This window comes from Pelodiscus sinensis, chromosome 1, assembly GCF_049634645.1.
Source record: "Pelodiscus sinensis isolate JC-2024 chromosome 1, ASM4963464v1, whole genome shotgun sequence".
In the NCBI taxonomy this organism is placed as follows: Eukaryota; Metazoa; Chordata; order Testudines; family Trionychidae; genus Pelodiscus; species Pelodiscus sinensis.
Genome location: NC_134711.1, coordinates 4,356,371 through 4,375,965, shown reverse-complemented (window position 1 = coordinate 4,375,965; position 19,595 = coordinate 4,356,371). Strand labels below are relative to the sequence as shown.

Genomic DNA, 19,595 nt, shown 5'->3' with positions numbered 1-19,595 from the left:
ACTCTGTCAATCCCAATCTGACTGGAGGTGGGAAATTTTTCCTCTTGACCTCACAGATGTGATCAGTTAGACCCTGAGCATGCTGGCTCCTATGCTGGAGAGAAGCCAGTGGTTGGAGGGGAAGCTGAGCTGAAGTTTCCCTCTTGCTCCAATAAGTGGTCCCTCCATGTCGGGATGGAGGAAGGTTGCACTATTGCCACACAGGTTTTCCATACTCCCGTCCTGCTGCCTGTACCTTTCACCGGCACTCACTTCACCTTAAAGCCGCCTGATCACGTAGCGTGCTCCATGGGCCTCTCTTTCTTCCCCCAGGTGTGTTTGGAGAGTGTGACATGGAAGCAGAGGTCCTGCGCTGGTCTCGGCACAATAACTTCCTGTTGTATCAGATGGGGACTTTCACCGCCTTCCTGGAGCTGCTGAACATGGAGATAGAGTGAGAGGGGTCTAGCGTCCTCTGATTGGCTCTCGTCTTCGTGATGGAGACATCCACTGGATGCCCCCTTTTGGTTTTGGCTACTTGCTAATGGCCATAAGTAGAGTTGGGGGAGGGTTACATAAGAACGGCCGTACTGGGTCAGACCAAAGGTCCATCTAGCCCAGTATCCTGTCTACTGACAGTGGCCAGCACCAGGTGCCCCAGAGAGGGTGGACCGAAGACAATGATCAAGCGATTTGTCTCCTGCCATCTCTCCAGCCTCTGACAAACAGAGGCCAAGAACACTATTTTATCCCCTGGCTAATAGCCTTTTATGGACCTAACCTCCATGAAATTATCTAGCTTCTCTTTAAACTCTATTATAGTCCTAGCCTTCACAGCCTCCTCTGGCAAGGAGTTCCACAGGTTGACTACACGCTGTGTGAAGAACTTTCTTTTATTAGTTTTAAACCTGCTTCCCATTAATTTCATTTGGTGTCCTCTAGTTCTTCTATTATGGGAACTAATAAATAACTTTTCTTTATCGGCCCTCTCCACACCACTCATGATTTTATAGACCTCTATCATATCCCCCGTCAGTCTCCTCTTTTCTAAACTGAAAAGTCCCAGTCGCTTTAACCTCTCCTCATATGGGACCCGTTCCAAACCCCTAATCATTTTAGTTGCCCTTTTCTGAACCCTTTCCAAGGCCAAAATATCTTTTTTGAGGTGAGGAGACCACATCTGTTGAACAACCCTCTAGTCACCTGTTACTCTGTGAGGGGAGGATGGTTTAGTGTAGAAGGGACAATTTAGGGGAGCTTTGTGAGAACTCAGTCATGAGAAGGTTTTAAGCACAAGCTAGGCAAATGCCAGTCAGGAATGGTCTAGTTATTATTATAGGTTAAACCTCTCTACTCCGGAACCCTTGGGACCTGACCACTTCTGACCAAGAGAATTTTCTGGACCACGGGAGGTCAATATTGTCTAGCAGCATGACCAACACTTCCACTGCTGACTGGGCTCTTAGAAGACATTTAAAGGTAAATTAGAGCTAAATAACAGCACAGAACACTGAGAGCCAGGACTAGCGGCTGTAAACAAACTTTATGGGACTGCGGGAAACTTGGCCACACCCCTGAAAAGTGGACATCTGGTGAACTAAAATCATTCTGGATGATGAGAGAGTTCTGGATTAGAGAGGTTCAACCTATAATAACGAGACCGTTCCTCACACGTCCTGCCTTGAGGGCAGCGGACTGGACGAAATGGCCTGGCGAGGTCCCTTCCAGTCCCACGCGTCTATGATTCCACGGCTGTCTGTAGTGTGAATAGGCCCGAGATGCAGGCCTTGTCTGGTTTGAGTGATGGAGTCTCTCTCTGCCCTGCGCTGCAACGGACTGACTGGAGATTTGGCCATGAACATCTGTCCTCTTTCTTCGCTGCAGCAACAGTCAGGCCTGCAGCAGTGCCTTGAGGAAACCAGCCATCTCCTTAGCGGATAGCACGGAGCTCAGGTACCTTGTGTTTTTTTTTCATCCTGTGTCGTTCATTCTAGACCCTGTGGTTTAGTGTAGAAGGGACAGTTTAGGGGAGCTTGTGGAAACTCCGTCGTTAGAGGGTTTTAAGCACAAGTTAGGCAATTGCCAGTCAGGAATGGTCTAGTTATTACAGACCTGATCGGTTGGGTCCATTCTAGACCCTCCCCGCCCTTGAGTCCAACAAGAGATGGGCAGGCGCTGTGCGCTCAGTGGGTGCACCCAGTCCCTGCTGCCTGGGCCAAAGCGCCAGGGAGGTTGCCAGACTTGTTCTTTAGTCTTCAGGGTTCTTCAGGCTAAGTCCAGCGAGGGCGGCTGGGGCCCTGCATAGAGAAGCGAGGGGCTTCCGCTCTCTGGGCTGGCAGCATCTGCGGCTGCACATTCTGCTCCTGGGAGAAAAGCAGCAGAAACCGCAGGTCACCTTGTGCCCCTGCTCCCGCGCTGGCCTTGGAGAGGCATTGACATAGGTGCTGGGGCAGCGATTCTGCAGCGCCCCCACCCCCCCGGCTTGAAGGGGTTTCCATCATAGAATCATAGAATCATAGAACTGGAAGAGACCTCAGAAGGTCATCAAGTCCAGCCCCCTGCTCTAGGCAGGACCAATCCCAACTCAATCAACCCAGCCAGGGCTTTGTCAAGCCGAGACTTAAACACCTCTAGGGATGGAGACTCCACTACTTCCCTAGGTAACCCATTCCAGTGCTTCACCACCCTCCTAGGGAAATAGTTTTTCCTAATATCCAACCTGGACCTCTCCCACCACAACTTGAGACCATTGCTCCTTGTTCTGCCATGTGTCACTACTGAGAACAGCCTTTCTCCATCCTCTTTGGAACCTCCCTTCAGGAAGTTGAAGGCTGCTATCAAATCCCCCCTCACTCTTCTCTTCTGTAGACTAAACAGACCCAAGTCCCTCAGCCTCTCCTCATAGGTCATATGCTCCAGCCCCCTAATCATTTTGGTTGCCCTCCGCTGGACCCTCTCCAATGCATCCCCATCCTTTTTGTAGTGGGGGGCCCAGAACTGGACACAATACTCCAGATGTGGCCTCACCAGAGCTGAATAAAGGGGAATAATGACATCTCTGGATCTGCTGGCAATGCTCCTCTTAATGCAACCTAATATGCCATTAGCCTTCTTGGCTACAAGGGCACACTGTTGACTCATATCTAGCTTCTCATCCACTGTAACCCCCAGGTCCTTTTCTGCAGAACTGCTACTTAAGTGGTTGGTCCCCAGCTTGTAACTGTGCTTAGGATTCTTCCGTCCTAAGTGCAGGGGACACGGTTTGGGTCAGTGGCTCTCAGCGCCCGCACTGTACGAATTGTCCCAGCCTCCTTGGGCATGGATGGATTCCCCAGAGGACGGTAGCAAGCCCTTGGCTCTAGGGAGCTTACCCGGGTCTGGTGTATCTGAAGAAAGAGTTGAGGCGAGCGGGGGGGTCAGAAACAGGGGGATACAACCCATAATCCAAGCTGGGAGCAGTTGCTCGGCTGAGAAAAGGCCGTATATTGTAGTTCTCCTTTTTGTCCCCTTGCTGGCCCCGGGGGATTGTGCCAGGGCATTGCCCGAATGAGGTGGGCCCGCCGGTTGCACTCTGAGCCATTGCAATGCAATGGGACGGAAGAGCCAGCTTTTGAGACCAGCAGCGTCTTCCTCTGACGCGGGGGGAGCTGTTTGTGGAAAACGTTGGGGTTGTAGCGTAGGCTCTCCTGCTGCCTGGCCGTAGAGGGAGAGCGAAGTTCACTGGCTTGTTCCGAGAAAACCTCAGCCCCCCTTCTCCCAAACTCTCCCCTATCTTGGCCCTGCCTTAGTGGTGGGGGGGACAAGGCAGCCCTCTGACCACCTCTAGGGGAGAGGAATAAGAGGGGGCTGGGAATGGAACAGTTGCCCCCCCCCCCATATCCTTCTCTCCAGGGTGCTGCTGAGCGTTATGTACCTGATGGTGGAGAACATCCGCGTGGAGGCGGAAAACGACCCGCCCGAGTGGAAGAGCTCCCGGGAGACTTTCAGGACGGAGCTGAGTGAGTAGCCGGTCCCCCTCCGAAGGGCCCGTTCTCGTAGCTACCAAACCAAAGGGAACAAACCGACAGTGGGGTCCTCCTTATTGCACCCGCCCGAGATCAAACCAAGTTTGGGCTCACAGCCGTGGAGACGGGGGTGGGCGGTCGGGGGGCTTGCCGGCCGCTGCTTGTGTTAGACTCCCCGACAGGGCATGGGCTACGTGCTAATACACCGTGCTCTAGTGGTGAGCGCGTAGGGAGCCGGGGGAGAATCTCTTTATGGTTTTGCTCCTCTCCCTCGCAGGCTTTCCCGTGCACAGCGAAGAGCCGTTTGCTCTGCTGCTCTTCACCATGGTGACCAAGTTCTGCAGCGGGCACGCCCCCCACTTCCCCATGAAGAAAGTCCTGCTTTTGCTGTGGAAGGTGCTGCTGGTGGGTGAGACCTTTTTTCTGTCCAAGAATCTCCTGGATCACAGAGAGGGCTGGGCATTGGGAGGCTGCCTCCTGGACCCCCTTGGCTAATTAACTCAACCTTGGCTAGGTCTGGTAGCCAAGTCCATTCATCACTCCATCCACTTTTAAGGCAAGGCTGAAAAAGGGACTAGAACCATAGACTCCAAGGGCTGGCGGAGACCTCAGGAAGTCCAGCCCAAAGCAGGACCAACCCTAGAAAACATGCAAGAGCATCCAAGGGGATGGTGGTAGGTTCCAGCTGGTTTGGGTGACTTTAACCACCAGATTTTGTAACCGAAACTTCTGAGCGAGAAGGATCTGTGTGTGCCTAGCGCACCACGGGTCCATGAACAGCAGGCTGCGTTGGGAGTTGATAAACACTAAAGTTTGCCAGAGTTAGTGAATGAAGGGAATAGCGCTGGATGTAGGGATGGCCTGTGAGCCTAGGCAGACTCGGCAGTCGCCTAGGGCGCCGCCAGCCCGGGCGCCTGATGATTGCGTCACGGCCGTGCAGGCGGGGGCACTGATCGTGCTGTCCGCCTAGGGCACCAGCTGTAACAGCCGGCTTCGGGCCACTCCTGGCTGGATGGGACATTTGGAGAGGACGGAAGCATTCGTTACGGTGTCCCGGGAAATCTCACAGGAGAATTGAATTCAGGTTGGCTTGGGGACACAGAGCACAATTTGGAATGCGGACTGGTTGAAGAATCATACAGGCAAAAGTTCTGTTCACGAGTTAAATACAGGCTGGAGAAAATTGCAGGCGTGGGGTACCGCATGGGTTTGTGTTAGGTCGTGGCTCATTAAATACCATCCATAAATACGTGGAAGAGGGAGGGACTGATGTGTTACCCAAACGGAGATGGAAATGCTAGGGAGGCCGGAGGCAAGCAGGCCTTTAGAAAGCCGAGTAAGAGATAACACAAAACTGAATGTGAAAAATGTCTGTAGGAAAGTAATTTGGAAACACCCATAAATAAATGAGAGGGAAATGTCTGGGAGGCAGAAATGTTCCTATTTTGTTTTATAGGCCCAATAGGGGCCGTTAAAACCATCCAGCCTGGCCTGTCGGATGCTGGCCAGAGACTTGGAAGCCGGGGTGTTGAAAGAGGATGCCGGTGGGCAGTAGGTTAGATGTGGGTTTGCGACTTGCTAGGGAAGCGAAATCGGCCCTGCTGAGAATTTTGGCTCTGGAGCCGGGGGGAACAGTCCTCGTTTTGCCTGGCTGCGCTGGCGTTCCTCGGAGAGGGAAGATCTAGTTTTGCTCGTGAAGGGTGAGCACGACCCTACCAGCATTTGCAGCGGAGAAGATTATTTAGGGAAGCACAAGAGGCGCCAGTGCCGTGGGCAGACTGCGAGCTAAGGGTGTGATTTCTCTCCTTGTGCTAGGGGAGGTGTAAATAGCAGGGAGGCCGTGGGGAGCGGCCACGGAGGCAGGGCTGCTGGATGGCACAGTCTCTTTTCCCTTCTTTCCCTGCTCACGCCTGGCCTGCAGTTCACACTGGGGGGATTCGAAGCCCTCCAGGCCATGAAAGTGAAGAAGCGGGAGGAGCTGGGTCTGCCGCCGCTCCCGGAGGACAGCATCCAGGTGATGCGCCGCATGCGGGCTGCCTCGCCTCCCACCTACACCATTGATCTGCTGGACCAGCAGTCGTCGAAACGCGGGCACCGGAGCCGGCGGGTAAGAGCCCGCGACCATCGAGGCTCCTGGGAGGCAGCGCGTGGCCTTTCTTTGAAGGGTGATCTTCTCTCCGACCGGAGGGGCTGCGTTCAGTAGCGTCCGTCTCTTTGCCCGCTTCCAAGTGGGAGGGGTTGGCCTGGCCCAGGCGTGTCCCAGAGACGGCAGGTTTGGTTTCCTATTGGGAAAGTGAGAGAGCATCCCAAATGCCAAGTCACCAGCATAGGGGAGTGAACATAAGAACGGCCAGACGGGGTCAGACCAAAGGTCAATCCAGCCCAGTGTCCGGTCTGCCGACAGCAGCCAATACCAGATGCCATAGAACCATAGAGCTGGAAGACACCTCAGAAGGTCATCGAGTCCAGCCCCCTGCTCTAGGCAGGACCAATCCCAACTAAATCAACCCAGCCAGGGCTTTGTCAAGCCGAGACTTAAACACCTCTAGGGATGGAGACTCCACTACCTCCCTAGGGAACCCATTCCAGCGTTTCACCACCCTCCTAGGGAAATAGTTTTTCCTAATATCCAACCTGGACCTCTCTCGCCACAACTTGAGCCCATTGCTTCTTGTTCTGCCCCCACTGAGAACAGCCTCTCTCCATCCTCTTTGGAACCTCCCTTCAGGGAGTTGAAGGCTGCTACCAAATCCCCCCTCGCTCTTCTCTTCTGCAGACTAAATAGACCCAACTCCCTCAGCCTCTCCTCATAGGTCATGTGCTCCAGCCCCCTCATCATTTTGGTTGTTCTCAGCTGGACCCTCTCCAATGCGTTTCCTATTGGGTGCCACAGAGGGAGGGGACACAACAGGGAATCCCTTGTCACCCACCTCCAGAGAAACAGAGGCTAGGGACACCATTCCTACCCATCCTGGCTAATCGCCATTGATGGATCTAACCTCCGTGAATGTATCTAGCTCTTTTTTGAACCCTGTTCAAGTCCTAGCCTTCACCACATCCTCTGGCAAGGAGTTCCACAGATTGACTGTGTGCTCCGTACCGAATTACGGTGGTTCTCCTTGGCGTTCAGCTGCTTGAGCTGATGAATTACGCTCAGTGGTTCCAACATTTACATCTTGCTCACGAGCAGGCTGATGATGAAACCAGAAAAAAGTCCGGGGGCTCTGTCCGGGGCTCTGTTTTGAAGGCAGGGAGATGGTTCTTCATCCAGGCTGAGATGCCAAATTAAGAGACGAGGCCGCGGGATGGAAGTCCTTGCTCAGGAGAAACGTTGGGTTCCACCCATGCCCCCCTCTAGGGAAGTGGAGCCTAAGGGTTTGTAAAATCCTTCCTCCTCCTTGCCCCTTTCTCCTCTGTTTCCATGCGTGGTAGCCTCTCGTGAAGCAAGACAGCCTGGATATCTACAACGAGAGGGACCCTTTCAAGAACGACGAGGCTGCCGCGGATGAAGAGGAAAGCGACGAGGGGGACAGCGGGGTGGAAGGGGAGCTGGACCTGATGGAGCGGGATGCGATCATGCCAGCAGGGCCAGCTCAGCGCCCACCCATCGAGCGGGTGTCCTTCCCCAAAGGGCTTCCATGGGCACCCAAAGTCAGGTAGAGCCATCTCGTTTTCACCCCAGCTCCCCTTGCTTTGCAGTGCGTTCCGGGTTGCACGTTTGCCTGTTGGACTGGAAAGACTTCCCGCTTTTCCCTCATTGACCTTTGGCTGGGATCCCTCAAGACTTTGCAAGCCACACGTGGTCCAATCAGGCCCATCGTTAGGTGGGAGGCCACTGTGGAAATCCCGGACGTTGCAGGACGTAGGGTTGGTTCTTCCATAATGATCCATGGCCAAGACCCCTTGGCTTGCTCCTTACTTATGGGGAGGGATGGAGACCAGTGTAACCAGCCAGTACTGGTGGCCCAGAGCGGGGTCCGTCCCTGGCTGTGATCTTGGGGAAACTAGCCTTGTGAGCTGTTTGATGAGCTCACCTCTCTCCGGTTGTGGTGCGTCTCATCCCTGCCAGGAGGGTGAGCGACCTCCAGTGGCTTCACTGTGATCTGGGCGCTCGGAGAACTTCCGCTGTCGCTCTGGGCTGGGGGATGCGCCTCTGTCAGGGCCCGGGCCGTGAGATGTGGAGGCAGCGCCATGCAACACGGCTGGGATCCTGGCCCCGCTGAAGTCAGTGAAAGCTTGGCCACTGACTTGGGTCGAGCCAGGATTAGATGTGGATTTAAAAATGCAGGAGCCCGTGTAAAGCTGATCAGCTGAGATAAATGAATCGGCAGCCCGGCCTATTCACTGCACAGCTCATTAAACTGGGCAGGACCCTGTTTCCCAGGGTGCGCTGATGTGTCCTTCTCTGCACGGCCCCTCGTGTGCTCTCTCTCTCTCTGCAAGTTGAGCGGCGTTGGTTTTGGCTGCCAACTCCCCCTAGACTCCGGAATTCAGCTGGGTCCTTTTCACCTCTTGCAGCTTTTCCCGGTCGTGAAAGTCCCACGAGTGGCATGAAACGATCAGGGCTTGGAAAGGATGCCCAAGGCCGAAGAGACACCAGCGTGTTCTCTGACACCTGTAGGGCCCATGCCAGTGATGGCCAGCCAAGACTAGTGAGTGGGGTGCGTGAGTTGGCCCTCCTTCGTTTCAGTGGCCGCAAGATTGAAATCGGCCCTCACCATGACCCCAAGAATAAGATTGAAATATCCCGTGTGTCGTATTTAAAACACGTGGAAGTACTTGAATCGTCCATGAATGAGTAGAGCTGTCATCAAGTTCAAATAATAAGAAAAAGCACCCTTTGTGCTTGCTTGACAATACATCATACTCAGCGCGACATCTGGTTGGAGCTCTGATTAGGAGTAAGGGATGTGTAGGCGCTTTGCAGTTCGGCACTGAGGGTTCCATCCATTTAAATCCCTGGCCAGGCTTTTCCCCACCTCCTCTCCCAAGCGTGTCCTATCCCTGCGTCTCCCCCTCCCAGCATTTCTGGAGTGCTCTGAATCAGCTGATTTGCAGCATTCAAGCTCTGAGAGGGAGGGGGAGTAGTGTGGGGGGTGCAAATCAGCTGATTCATGGTATTCTGGGCGGGAGGGGGAAGAGTAGGTAGGTGCGGAGCCCCAGCATGTGAGGGGCGGGGGGTAAGCCCAGGCTGCAGGTTGCCCATCACTGCCCCACGGGTTGGACTTTTTTTTGTTAAATGAGCAGATGGCCCTTGATAACCTGCCTGGAGCAGAGCGGTTGAATAAGAAGATGCTGTTTTTAGAATCGCTTTCTCCACTCTACCCCCATGTTATATGACTCGAGATTTAAAATAGTTTCAGATCATCTCGTGTCTATGGCTCCTGGGTGAAGCAACGCAGGCCTTTGTTCAAAGGCCATAACAACGCCGCTAAGCGACGCTGGAGGGTTGTAGGCTGCATACTGAGGGTCTAGCGTTCAGTTTCCAAGCAAACTTGGTACTGATAGAATGTGTGTTTTCCCCCTCTCTCCCTGGTTTTCCTCCTGCCGCTCTACCAGACAGAAGGACATTGAGCATTTCCTGGAGGCAAGTAGGAACAAATTCATTGGATTCACCCTTGGACAGTGAGTATTTGGCATCTGGGAGCGGAGAGTTGGTTTGGCTTTTGCCTGCAAACGAAGTGTCTAGATTAGCTGGCGGCTGGGAGGTGTTGCTTGTGCTGAATGTGCAGGAAGCTGCATGGCAGTTCTCAGGCTGTCGGGACCATGTTGCCATGTAAAGACGTGTTCTAAGGCCGTGTTTCTCCACCACTGGTACGAGTACCCTTAGGGGTACTCGAGAGACGTCTGGGGGCTACATCAACACAATTGACATTGGGAGAAAACTGAATTTTTGTTTTAAGTTTTATGGCACTGCTTTATTTGTGTACTTTTTACACCCAAAAATGTCATCGCCCACCCGGCTACGATGACATTGTTTAAACAAATGTGTTGTAATGGTAGAAGAAAAATGGTGTGTCTGAAAACTGTAGGTACTGGGAGATACTTCTAATTTTTTTTAAAGGGGGTACTTTATTAAAAAAAAAAAAAAGGTTGAGAAACACTGAGCTGATGGACAGTGCTTGCTCCAAAGAGCTTACAGCCGAAAAACAGAGGGAGCCTGGAAGAATGGACACATCATGCCAGCCAGGGGTCAGGGCGATAGGCGGCCTGGGTCTTATTCCACAGGTCTGACTGGGTTTGCTGGCAGGGGGAGGAGAGAATGAGAGAGCAGGAGGGGGCGGGGCAGTGGGACAGCAGACTTGTGGCTGGAGAGGATTCCCTTGTCCAAACCTCGCATTATGGCATCCCCGAAAGCTGCGGGTGAGGGTGTGGAAGGGCTGGCGGGACAGAGGCTTTTCACTGGCTATTCTGGAAACTCCGTTAGCTGATGCTGGGTGGTAAGGACGGTGGCTGAGGCTGAGTCGGGTCTCGTGGGGCTGGGAAGGCGGGAAGGAGCTGACCAGGTGTTGCTGAGCTCTGCCACCTTGAGCTGCAAGCCAGGGATGTAAGCGAGTAGTCGAGCTGACTTCTCAACTACTCGCTCCCCGCCCCCTTGCTGCCTCTGTATCAGAGGCAGCAAGGGTGAGGGAGCAGGAGCCGGTGCTGGGGGTACCGGCTTAAGAGGTGCCGCCTGCCCCCCACGCTGCTGCCTCGTTCACACCCTGCTCTTACTGCATTTAAACTGCAGAGCCGCAGTGGGGGTAGATCCTGGAGCCGGCGCGAGCTGGGGCTGAGCGAGCCTTCCCTTATTGACTAATCATGTAGTCATTAAAAATGTCATCGACTGCACGATTAGTGAATTACCCGCCTCTTAACATCCTCACTGCGAGCTAGCAGTAGTGCGCAGGCGTGGGACAGGCCGTGGGTGGCGTGGGCGCTTCGGAGAACAACCAGATGCAGGGAGGTATGTTGGTGATTCACTGAGCGTTCGGCTCTCTGGGTGGGGAATGAACCTGTGCCCTTTGGAGCAGAGCTGGGAAGCGCTGGCTGCCGATTTCCCCTTTCTGTGTCGCTGTTGTGAGAGGGCAGCGTATCAGAGTCATGGCCAGGCGTCCTCGGTGCGTCTGTATCTCCGGTGGAACGGAGACGGGGGCAGGGGATCGTGGCTTTGAGACACTGAGTTCCTGGCACGTCTGGGTTTTGTTCCTCCAACAACAGACGGCCTGTCTGACTTCGGCTCCAAATCCAAAATGGAAAGTTTTCTTCCCAGCTCTCCCGTTTGGACTTGTACGGATTTTCTTTCTTTCCCTCCCGCAGAGACACGGATACCTTGGTAGGGTTGCCCCGGCCCATCCACGAAAGCGTGAAGACGCTAAAGCAGGTAACGCAGAGGCTTTACGCGGTGGTTCTGGTCTGTGGCACCCTGCTGTAGGGGACGGCTTGTCTGACATACTGCTGCCACACAACTGGTTCTTACTTCCACCCAGCAGCACTGAGAGGCAGCCACCTCTGGGATGGGACCGGTGCACAGTACGTTCCATTGGGGCAGGGGAAATCTCTGGCCAGGATCACCAGTGCGAAAGAGAATGTCTGTGCAAGTGCAGAGCAGACAAGGTGTGCGGCGTAGCCTCTCGTGCATGCTCCCCTTGCAGCTCCAGCTCTCTGCCTTCGGTGCTTGACAAATCGGAGCGACCCTATTGGGATTTGAATTTCTTTGCGCGAGGGGGTCAAGGAATTCTTATCCTGGACTCCTGTGCCACCCTGTCCGGCTAGGATTGCTTCCCCAAGGGAATTCACGTTATTCCTGAAGCCTGAACGTGCCCCCATGGCCTGTACTTAATATCCCAGTCCAAGCACCTATGGGGAAAAAATAAGGCACGCTCAGTACCCACCAGCCATAGCTGCAGCCGGATCAGCTGTTTGGCAGTTGGCAGGAGGTGCATGGGGGTGGGCAGAGAGCAGCAAGAGTGTGTGGGTGGGGTGCTTTGGGGGAGGGGCAGAGGCGGGGGTGAGGGCGGGGCCTTAGGGTGGACGCACCAGGAAAAATGAAAGCCAGTACGTACGGCCCAGTCCATATTGTTTTACGGCACCCTGGCTGAAGACAACTGGATACTGAAAACTTAAAGAAACTCTCCCCACCCGGCCCTTTTTAATCAGCCCTCTGGATCTCTGTTAACCGTGTCCCTGACTGGTGCACCTGGCTGCTATTGCAGTAGAAATAAGTGATGAAGTCGTAAGTTTTACCACTCGTGGGCATTAAATCTGCCATGGAATCTTTTGCAAGGGCGAGGGTCGGTGTTCCCTGTAAGCTTGTGTGGCCGCTCAGGAGAGATTCCAGTGCCGCCCAGATGATGAGCAGAGCACCCACCGCTCGGCTTGTGTCTCTCTCGCCGGTGCACATTCGCGCATGCCTCGGTGCATATGAAATTATTCCGCACATGAATGGAAAAGATTAGAGGGAGCATTAGTTAGGGTTGTTACCCCTGGTGCTAGCCAGACATTAGGAGGATGTTCTCTTCTCCTTCGTTGATGAGTAATGTTGCAGTGCACTGTTAAGCACTTGCTGGGTTGTGCTCCAGAGGCTGCTGCATTTCAGTACGGTTGACGTGATTTCTACATAGGTCATTTGTAATGCACGTGACAGCCATAGAGTATCCCATGCAGGGATGAATTTTCGTGCCTCTGCAAAGATCTTTTGTAGTGGGGACTGTAATCTAATCCTGCCCTGACTGACCAAGAGAGGAAGATTGGCCTGTTTTTCATTGCATGGTGTGCGCCTTCTGTTTCGCTCCCGGTGTTACCCTGCCTCTCTGGTTTGTGTTTCCCCAGCACAAGTATGTCTCTATCTCGGATGTGCAGATCAAGAACGAAGAGGAATTGGAGAAGTGTCCGATGTCACTGGTAAGAAATCAGTAGCTTCCACAGCTAGACTGTTTCTCAAGGAGCAGTTTCTAAGACTGAGTGGGGAACGTTTTTTGTGGTGGGGGCTACTGACCCACAGAAATATCAGTCGGGGGCTGCATGCAAGTGAGAAACAAAAAAACCTACCTCTCACCAGCGTGGACTCCCCAACGCTGGGGGGAGCCCCGAGCCGCAGGGGCCGGATCCCGGCAAGCCAGGGGCTGCATCTGGCCCCTGGGCCGTAGGTTCCCCACCCCTGTTCTAAGGAATATGTCAATGTAGAGCGTTACTATGGCATGCTGATTGCTGTATGGGTCCATGGGAGGGCGGGGCTTCAGTGGAGATGCCCAAGGGGACTGGAAATAGCTTGATTCTCGAGAGCGGGACGTCGCTACCCATTTGCCAGGAGCCTGAGAGCGCCGTCTAAGTCATATGTAGCAGAACAGAGCAGCCACCGTCGTCGGACTACATGTCCCAAAATGCAGTGCAGCGCTTGGATGCGAGCAGTTGGGTCACATAAGATGAAGCATGGCATGCTGGGGCTTGTAGTCATTGGAGGCTGCATGTTTGTGCTTCAAGGTGATGGCTGTGTCACCAAACTCCATAGATTTGCCTTGGTCCTCAGGACTTACACTAGCCTATCCTGGCCTGCCCTTCGCTAAGGCAGCACCAGTCTTGGGCTTTGATCCAGATTGCACCTGTCCCAGAAGCAGATGTGGTGCCGCTCCACAATCGAGCTAGGCTCGGGGACAGAGGGGGGCGGGGAAGGAGGAGACAGGGAGTATGTCTCTGACGTTCCTCAGTGATTGAGTGACAGCTCTGTGATTTCTTTCCTGTATCTGTCTGTTGCCTACTAGGGGGAGGAGAAAGTCCAGGAGACCCCTTGTGAGATGCTCTATCAGGCAATGTTATACAATCTCCCCCAGTATATGGTAAGCCTGTCTCTTTTAAAAGCACAGGAGGCTGCATGCCCTGGAGACTCCGATCATCCGTGCAGGCTTCCCTCCCACCATGGCTCAGCCCTGAGCTGGTGGGGTTACCCACAGGGGAGAGAGGGGGCTCCGTTTCATTGGCCCACCTTTTCTTGTCCTCTCTGCTGACACTATCGCAGGGTACCAGGCCTTGTGGGTACAGGGGAAGTGGTAGATGTGGTATAACTTGACTTCAGTAAGGCTTTTGATACAGTCTTGCGAGCCTTCTCATAAACAAGCTAGGGAAATACAGCCTAGATGGAGCTACTGTAAAATGGGCGGAGAACTGGCTGGAAAACTTCCCAGAGAGTAGTTCACAGTCAAACCGGAAGGGATCTTGGTGGGGTCTTGCAGGTATCAGTTCTGGGTCCAGTTCCGTTCAAAGTCTTCATCAGTGGTTTAGATAATGGTACAGAGAGTACACTTACAACATTTGTGGACTATCCCAAGCTTGGAGGAGTTGCAAGTGGTTTGGAGGATAGGATTAAAATTCAGAATCACCTAGGCAAACTGGAGAAATGGGCCTGAAGTCAGTAGGATGAAATTCAACAAGGACAAATGCAAAGTACTCGACTTAGGATTGAACAATCAGGTGCATAGATATAAAATGGGAAATGGCTGCCTAGGAAGGAGCACCCTGGAAAAGGATCTAGGGATCGTAGTGGATCCCAGCTTAAATATGAGTCAACAGGGTAATGCTGTCAGAAAGCAAAGCAAATGTCATTCTGGGATGTATTAGCAGAAGTGTTATGAGCAAGACACGAGAAGTCATTCTTCTGCTCTATTCTGCGCTGATTAGGCCTCAGTTGGAGTATTGTGTCCAGTTCTGGGCACCACCTTTCAAGGAAGATGTAGAGAAATTGGAGAAAGTCTGGAGAAGAGCAACAAAAATGATGAAAAGTCTAGAAAACATGACCTCTCGTGGAAAATTAAAATATTTGGGTGTGTTTAGTTTAGAAAAGAGAAGACTGAGAGGGGACACGACAGCAGTTTTGAAGTATCTAAAAGGGTGTCACAAGGAGGAGGGAGAAAAATTGTTCTGCTTAACCTCTGAGGATAGGACAAGAAGCAATGGGCTTAAATTTCAGCAAGGGAGGTTTAGGTTGGACATTAGGAAAAACTTCCTACCTGTCAGGGTGGTTAAACACTGGAATAAATGGCCTAGCGGGGTTGTGGAATCTCCATCACTGGAGATATTTCAGAGCAGGTTAGATAAACCTTTTGTCAGGGATGGTCTAGACCAGTGGTTCTCAGACTGTGGGTCACAATTCCTGCTTGTTCTAAATGCATTTGTGGGGATCTCTGCCCCCCCACACCTCTCGCAGATTGCTTTGCTGAAGATTCTCCTGGCGGCCGCACCCACCTCCAAAGCCAAGACCGACTCTATCAACATCCTGGCAGACGTGTTGCCCGAGGAGATGCCGTAAGTGTGCGTGAGTGAGAGGCAGCTGAGTGCAGGCTGTTTCAGCAGCAGCGCGGTCTCCTGGCTGACGTAGGTCACGCAGCGATTTCCCATTGCTGGGAGGGCAGAATCCACCTGTCCCTTTGGAGATCTGAGCTACTGTTTCCATAGAAAAAAGGGATCCATGGGAGTGAATGCTCCTTCCTGGTGCTGCTATACACGGGCTATACACGGGGTAACTTCATAGGATCGCAGCTCCACAGCGGAGGGAGGTTCATGTGAGCTTGTTGCAGAGCTGCTGTTCAGGGATGGGAGCCTCCTGGTACCCAGCTTCCAAAATCATCCAGACTGCACCTTCTTCATGACTCTGTGTTAGCTGTTGGGTCATGGGAATTGGGGGTCCCTGCTGCAGGTGATGGGCATCTCGGGCACTTACAGCCAGGGCCTGGAGTAGGGAAGCGCCACACTGCAGCATCTAAAGCTGCCTAAGGCCAGCCCTGAGGATTGGGAGTCCCTAGTGCTGTCCTTGCATGTTCAGCCTTGGAGTTGCCACCCTTCTCGCAGCTCATAGGGGCACCTGTCTAGGGCTGGCCTCTGGCAATTGGCCGTATGGCTGCAGCCAGAGAAATACGGGTGACTCTGTGACTACCAAGGGCCGTTGAGCTAGGAGCAGATAAAGAAACTGGAGTTAATCTCCAGGAACAGAGGTCGCCTGTGGGAAAGGGTGGTAGGGAACGAGGAAGCCGATCAGGTGTGCAGGGGGAGAACAAGACCAGCTGGTTGGGGCATGTGGTCCAAGGCGGAAGGGAAGCAAGCATGGGGAGAGGTGCTGGTGACCAGGGAGCAGAATAGCATATAGATGGAAGCAGGGGGGAAAAGAAGGCAGGTGACTTCAGGTTCCCAGGATTATATCAGGCCTGGGCAAAATACGGCCGATGGGTCGGATCTGGCCTGCCAAGCCACCGGATCTGGCCCGCGGATGCTGCAGGGAGCCCCAGGCAGGCTCCCCACTTGCCTTGCCCTACCCATATGTCACTCAGAAACGCGGCTGCGGGGCGGTTTCACTTTAAAAACTGAACCTGGAGGAGAGGGGGGGAAAGCTTTAGGAGCTGCTCCTGACCCCAGCACAATCCTATTGGCTGGCTTCTGGCCAGAAACTGGCCAATGGGAGCTGCCTGTTTCAATAACAGGCAGCCACAAAACACAAGGGGCTCCTAATTATTCACAGAGCACATGGCTGCAGCCTGTGCAGGGGCGGGGCAGGCAGGGAGGCTGATTCAGGAATGGGCTGCTGGTTGGTAAGTCTCCTAGCCAGACCCTGCCTCTGGAACCTCAGTCCCTCTCTTCCCCAACCTTCGTTCTTCCACTCCTGCCCCCTACTCCGCATACCCAAATCCTCTGTCCCTCCTGTACCCTATGCCCTCCCAGCTCCGGCACTCCAATCCCCTGCCCCAGATCGCAATCCCCTCCTGCCCTACCTCACAACCCAGACCCCTGCAGCCTCTCCTGTACCTCCATTCCCTGCCCAAGGTCACAATCTAACCCCCTGCATCCAGTCCAGTGCCCCAGGTGACAACTGCATCCTTCACCCAAATTCCCCCCCTTACCGCAAGCTCCCTTCTGCACCCAACCACCATTCCAGACCCTGCATCTCCTCCATTAATATCCTGGAAGAGTGCGGCCCTCGACCACTTTCCAAAATCTTGGAGTGGCCCCCTCCACCCCCGTCAAAAAGTACTGCCCACCACTTTGGGGAAATGGCATTTGCAAGTGACTGGCTCAAAAGCCAGGATGGGCGCTGGGGGAGGAATTTGTCAACATTGACCAGGTAGCTGCTGGCTATGGAACTTTACTGAGCTGAAGGTAGGGCCACTTACCATGGCTGGCAAAACAGGGTGGTCCAGGAAACATGGCTGTAGGATGTCAGAATGAAGAAGGAGATAAATCTGTGGGGAGTTTCCCTGGTCACTGTGGAAGTTCTGCTCACCCAGGATATAGCCACACGGGTACAGCTCCATAAGAAAAACTGGGGAAGCTGTGTATGGCAGTACGTATAGCCTTGCAGAGGTGTGTGATCAAAATGAAAAATGTCCAAGATTTCATGTCCTCACCACATTGTGTCCACTCTTGGAAGGTGTCCACAATGACTTCGTGGGTGCCCACAAATATGTTTGGCACCACAAAAGGTTAATCTGGTGCTTTTCTGCCTTTCGGTGCTGCTGGGTGTCCAAGACCAGTCCTTGTGCTCTGTTAAGTTGAACAACTTAGGCCTCAGTTGGAGTCTTGTGTCCAGTTCTGGGCACCACGTTTCAAGAAAGATGTGGAGATATTGGAGACGGTCCAGAGAAGAGCAACAAAAATGATTAAACGTCTAGAAAACATGAACAATGAGGGAAGACTGAAAGAATTGGGCTGTTTAGTTTAGAAGAGCAGACTGAGAGGGGATACGATAGCTGTTTTCAAGTATCTAAAAGGGTGTCACAGGAAGGAGGGAGAAAAATTGTTCTCCTTAGCCTCTGAAGATAGGACAAGAAGCAATGGGCTTAAACTGCAGCAAGGGAGGTTTAGGTTGGACAGTAGGAAAAACTTCCTGCCTGTCAGGGTGGTGAAACACTGGAATAAATTGCCCAGGGAGGTTGTGGAATCTCCATCTCTGGAGATATTTAAGAGCAGGTTAGACAGACACCTGTCAGGGATGGTCTAGATCAGGGATGGGGAACCTTTTTCGGATCGGGGGCTGCTGGCCCACAGAAAAATCAGTTGAGGCTGAACACAAGTGAGAAGCAAAGAAAAAACAAAAACTGATTGAGAGGGAGAAAGACACTCCCCATATTCTTCTCACACACTAGAGGTTGGGGGGGCCCAGGCTAGCAGATTTTGTGTGCTCCAGCCTGGTGGGGAGATGTTGTGGGAACTGTAATGCCAGTGCAGGCTCCCCAATGCTTGGGGGAGCTCTGAGCCCCGAGGGCCGGATCCAGACAAGCCAAGGGCCCCCACTCTGATCTAGAGGGTGCTTGGTCCTGCCAGGAGGGCAGGGGACTGTACTTGATAATCTCCCGAGGTCTCTCCGGTTCTAGCATGCTACGATTCTACATCTGTGTCCCCATTGAACTCTAGCAGGTTGTTCTCCTCTCGCAGGTTCAAAGTCCAGCTGTTGTGGACAGAACACAGCACAAAAGAGAAGGCTGCTCATGCCCAGAGGTTAAAATTAAACCAACCAGTGCCAGGAATAAAACTTCGGGAAGAGCGTGTCGCTGGAAGGGCCCTTTGCTTTCTAATTCAACTGCTGTAGCAAATGCCCAGGCTCTCCTTGTGCAGTGTGGTCTGTCCCACTGTGGTGGCCCTTGGCAGGGCACACTGGAAGCAAGAGATCCAGGGATAAGCACAGGCTCTTCTCTGTGTGGCAGGTTCAGTGGAGACTCCCCTGTTCATAGAGCCCAAGCCGATGAATATAAACCAATCAGAACAAAAATCCGATGCTGATCTGACCCTCCCTTTCTCCTTCCCAACCAGCATCACGGTTCTTCAGAGCATGAAGTTGGGGGTCGATGTGAACAGGCACAAGGAGATCATCGTGAAGGGCATTTCGGCCTCGCTGCTGCTGCTGCTGAAGCATTTCAAAGTCAACCACATCTACCAGGTGAGCGGGGGAGGAGAAGGCCGTCGCTAGGGGCATCACAAGTCAGACGTGTTTAGTGTTTCCCAAGAGGGATCCCCTGGCTACCTCACCCGGTTCTGGCCTGCTGCAGAGGCGATCGTCAGCCCCAAAGCATAGCCCTTCAGCGTTGTTAGCCCAGGAGAAGTGGCTGTGAATGTGTTCGGGTCACTTCTGCAACGCTGTGTCTGCAGTTCCCTTGGCAGCCTCGTGTGAATATTCCACAGGGACCGAAACTTAGTGGGATCCTAAACATTTAGCCTGAGGGGAGAAGTTTTCTTTCCCTCTGCCAGGAGTGGGACTAGCCAGACCCGACGAGGCTGTTTCTAAACTACAGATAGGTAGGGACTCTAAGGAGTTAAAGCGTTCAAGACTCTCGTCTTTGCGTCCTAACAGGGTTTGGTTTGGCCTGGGTGTACACCAGACCAAACTGTGTTCTGACCGTGTCGAGGCGTTCCCTTGTTAGCAATGTCTGAAACATGAGATGGGGCTGTCTCCGCGGCCCAGTACTGCAGCCACTTTGCATGCCAAACACCCCCTTTTTTCTTCTTTTAAAGAGCTGATTCAGAAAGGAACAAGCCTAGAATTCAGCCCTGCCCTATGAGATGGACAGAGGCTAGTATTTTGATTCGGCATTAATTAGGGTTGTAATAGTAGAGTCGATTAACTGATAAGCTGATTAACCCCTCCTTTCCAGTACA

The 19,595-nt window shown here is 53.1% G+C and overlaps 1 protein-coding gene across 1 annotated transcript in view; it reads left to right on the top strand.

The window, feature by feature from the left end:
- Positions 1–19,595, top strand: part of STRIP2 (striatin interacting protein 2) — a 74,312-nt gene that overhangs the window by 23,744 nt on the left and 30,973 nt on the right. The window contains exons 5-16 of the mRNA XM_075925402.1: positions 313–433; positions 1,864–1,932; positions 3,871–3,977; positions 4,261–4,388; positions 5,905–6,090; positions 7,416–7,639; positions 9,543–9,608; positions 11,283–11,346; positions 12,795–12,866; positions 13,724–13,798; positions 15,163–15,260; positions 18,753–18,879. Coding sequence (XP_075781517.1) covers positions 313–433; positions 1,864–1,932; positions 3,871–3,977; positions 4,261–4,388; positions 5,905–6,090; positions 7,416–7,639; positions 9,543–9,608; positions 11,283–11,346; positions 12,795–12,866; positions 13,724–13,798; positions 15,163–15,260; positions 18,753–18,879 — 1,337 coding nt within the window. The remainder of the gene's footprint in view (positions 1–312; positions 434–1,863; positions 1,933–3,870; positions 3,978–4,260; positions 4,389–5,904; positions 6,091–7,415; positions 7,640–9,542; positions 9,609–11,282; positions 11,347–12,794; positions 12,867–13,723; positions 13,799–15,162; positions 15,261–18,752; positions 18,880–19,595) is intronic.